Here is a 3318-nt window from a genome sequence, read left to right on the forward strand (position 1 = left end):
AGTGCAATCATCAATGAATCAATACATCTAAAAAAATAAATCAGCTTTAAAACTAACAAAAATAATATAAAATCCCACAAATTGGGTACGTAGACATGATTGTAGTCAATGGAATTGATACTTGTGTCTCCATCATGCATCTCAGTGTACTGAAGTGTTTTTTTAAAGAGCCATCTAATAACATTTGTGTGTCACCCGTAGCCTACCAGAGTACAGGTAGCATCAGTGAAGTCACCCGGTCGTTTGCATTTTGGCCATCTTTGTATTTTGGAGCCAAAGTTGAACATGTTTGGATGAGAGGATGGAGCTGGGGTGGCCAAGCCACTGTTGTGTTCAGAGACAGATAAAGGGTTGCTCTGGACGGAGACCAGTGAAGGTATTTAGAAGCACTTTCCCGGTGATGCCTGAGCGCTACTGTTCAGCCTCCAACTGAGCTTGAAGACGTAAATGTGACGTGGGTAACCTGTCTGAAAGTTGTAAGTCTTCTGGTAGCAGTGGCAAGAGAACTCTCAATCATTCCCAATCAGCAGAGACGCAGAGCGTAGCTATATGTAAGGAGAGAACATGAACACAGGTGCAAAAAGACTCAACTTTTGGAGAAACACAACCCCACATCATGCTGCGGTGGCCAATCACGTAACCAGAGATCAGATTTGTCTGTGTGTTTTGAGCCAGAGTCCTGTACAGGAAACATCACAGCCTCTATCACTGCCACAAGAAACTTTTAAAACACCTAAAACACAAGCACTGAACTGCCTGGGAGTTTGTGGAACAACTGTTTGTTTCCTGCAACAACAGAGCACTCCCTAAGGGTGGGAAGTTGGCGCTTGGTGCCACCTCAAGATGTAATCAAGCTCCACCCACAGAGCAGCAGCAGAATGGGTTCCATTTAATTTTGAGGTGTTGCAATGACAACAGATGACTAGAATGAAATACTAACTAAGAAATTTTGAACAGCACAAATATTTACATTTTGGAAAATCTATTTATTAAAGACTACATTTCATAACAGACAGCAAAAATGAGTATAAACAGTAACAAACGTAAGATACTATTTTAATTTGAAGACTGACACATTCTCTCTGATCACCGGAATCCAGCACAGAAGGTTTTAAACAGCGTTTTCTGAAAGCGTCCAACATCAGCACACAAAAATTAAAAACATACTTAAAGACAACAGAAGACATGACGCGGCTGGGGAGGTCTTCCATTCTGCTCATGCAGAGAAGTAAGCAGACGCTACGGAGGGCTTTGTCGGCTGAGGGAACTCTGAAAAGGAAAATTAAAAGTTGTTTATTTCAATAAAGACTTCCATAATTACAACACTTTGTTTGCATTTCTTAAGTCAATCACAATGGTCTTGGGTGATGCTAAGCGGAAGGAACTTGCTAAGGTGGAACATATGTACCCGGCAAAAGAAAACGCCACATACAATGTTAAAAGAAGTTAACTGTCAACACATTACATTAATGTCAGCTATTTAAAAATTAGCTGGATACATCGTTCAACCTCATTGGCTCTTACCAGTGTTTATCTCAGTGTGGACTTTGTCTACAGTTATCCCGCCAATTGCTCCCAAAACGTCCCAATTAGAGAGGAAATGCCCTAGACATATTCTTTGTAAATCTTTACAGTCATTCCCTTAAAGAACAAAGCAAGGCTATCTTGTTGCACCATCCAAATTTCTTCTGAACTTGACATTTTCAGCATGGAGTTTGCAAGCTCGAAGCTTTGTGGTCGTTTCCCAAAGACAGAGTTTGAGAACAGAAACACACACTGAGAAGAAGGAAGTCTTTATATAGGGGTTTTTATCCTGGAAACGTACCGCCATGGATCCAGACTAGAGCCCGACCGACATATTGGCGGGCCAATATTATCGGCCGATATTAGGCATTTCCCTGACCAATTGGCCAATGAAAAAGTGTATATGTATATATTTTAATATTCCTTCATCATAATCATTTATACTGACAAATGATTCTGTAAATTTTATTTTAAAAAATAAAAACAGACTGTCAACCATGTTATGAGTGCTGGCGTTCCATAGTCTGTCCACCAGAGGACGGTCTACAACGTCCCTGTTGGCAACACTGATTATTTTGTTTGTGTTTTTGTTCAAAGGACTTTACGTTTCATATCTTAAGTTCTTTTGATGTTCCTCTATTCTGTTGTGACAATAAAACAAATTGTTATATTATTTTAGTGAGAACTCATAAATAACTACAAATAACTAATGTTAGGGAAATCTGTTTTATAACGCGTTTCTGGATTATTATTATTTATTTTTTTATATTGGCATATCGGATTTTTAATTAACCAAATATTTGTATCGGTCTTAAAAATTCTTTATTGCTAGGGCACACACACACCCACACCCACACAAAATCAAAGAATAGAAACGCTCAAATTACAACACATAGAGGAAGTGGGAATTACAGTATTCTATGCTCACAGTGCCATTGCATCACTATATGCGTACAGCGCTAATATTATTTGCTGCAATATTAATGTCTGAATATGAAGTACAGAACCCTTGGAAGAGGCTTCTTAAAGAATTGGTACATTTGTGACCGAATTTGGTGTGGTGTTAGCTTGTAGGACTGTACGTTATTAAATAGGGAAACTAGTTTAGTTGAACTGTACAGTAACTTGGAAATACTCTTACAAACCAACATGAAACAGAATCATGAAAAGGTTGTGGATCTTGTCCTGCCTGAAAGAATGATCTGTCTGCCCAATGTCCGAGCTCTGCTCCAACAAACACTTTGAAACGCTGACGCTGTGCAACATGATGTTCTCCGACACAGTGGCAAATCAAACCAGTGTTCACTGTTTGATGGATACTGTAATGAGTTTACCTTTGTTAAACAAATTAGGCGACAGACCATAGATTGGGATGCTATCATCTCTCCTCTCAAAGTACTTTGAATCCAGGCCTGCAGAGCCTCCCCTGAAAGAGAAAGAGAGACACACACGCACACAAATTTGTGGCACTATCTTTGTGGGGACCCGTCAATGAAAATTCATTTCCTAGGCCCTTACCCTAACCATCACACCTAAATGCCTAACCTTAACATAACCGAATTCTAACCCTAAAACCAACCAAGTTGTGGGGTCCAGCATTTTGGCCCCATAAAGCTGTCCGGACCCCACATCCCCACCCACCAAGTATGTCTTATCGGACACAACAACTGGCTGCCTATCTAGAACTTAACTCACATGTGTCTGGCGGGTGGCTGTGCTGATCTCTGTTCAGCAGGTGTCCCATCAAGTCTGGCTATCTGAGGGTTGAACTGGGCCTGAAGGAAAAAAAAAAAA

General features: G+C 40.2%; 1 protein-coding gene across 1 annotated transcript in view; it reads right to left on the reverse strand.

Annotated features, from left to right (window-relative positions):
- Window positions 1-1028: 1028 nt before the first annotated feature.
- The window catches only part of sass6 (SAS-6 centriolar assembly protein), an 11033-nt gene continuing 8743 nt past the window's right edge, over window positions 1029-3318 (reverse strand). The window contains exons 14-16 of the mRNA XM_032525317.1: window positions 3220-3299; window positions 2859-2950; window positions 1029-1269 (exon numbers count right to left, since the gene is read on the reverse strand). Coding sequence (XP_032381208.1) covers window positions 1217-1269; window positions 2859-2950; window positions 3220-3299 — 225 coding nt within the window. The 3' untranslated portion in view covers window positions 1029-1216. The remainder of the gene's footprint in view (window positions 1270-2858; window positions 2951-3219; window positions 3300-3318) is intronic.

The sequence above is a fragment of the Etheostoma spectabile genome, chromosome 9, assembly GCF_008692095.1.
Source record: "Etheostoma spectabile isolate EspeVRDwgs_2016 chromosome 9, UIUC_Espe_1.0, whole genome shotgun sequence".
Taxonomy (NCBI): domain Eukaryota; kingdom Metazoa; phylum Chordata; class Actinopteri; order Perciformes; family Percidae; genus Etheostoma; species Etheostoma spectabile.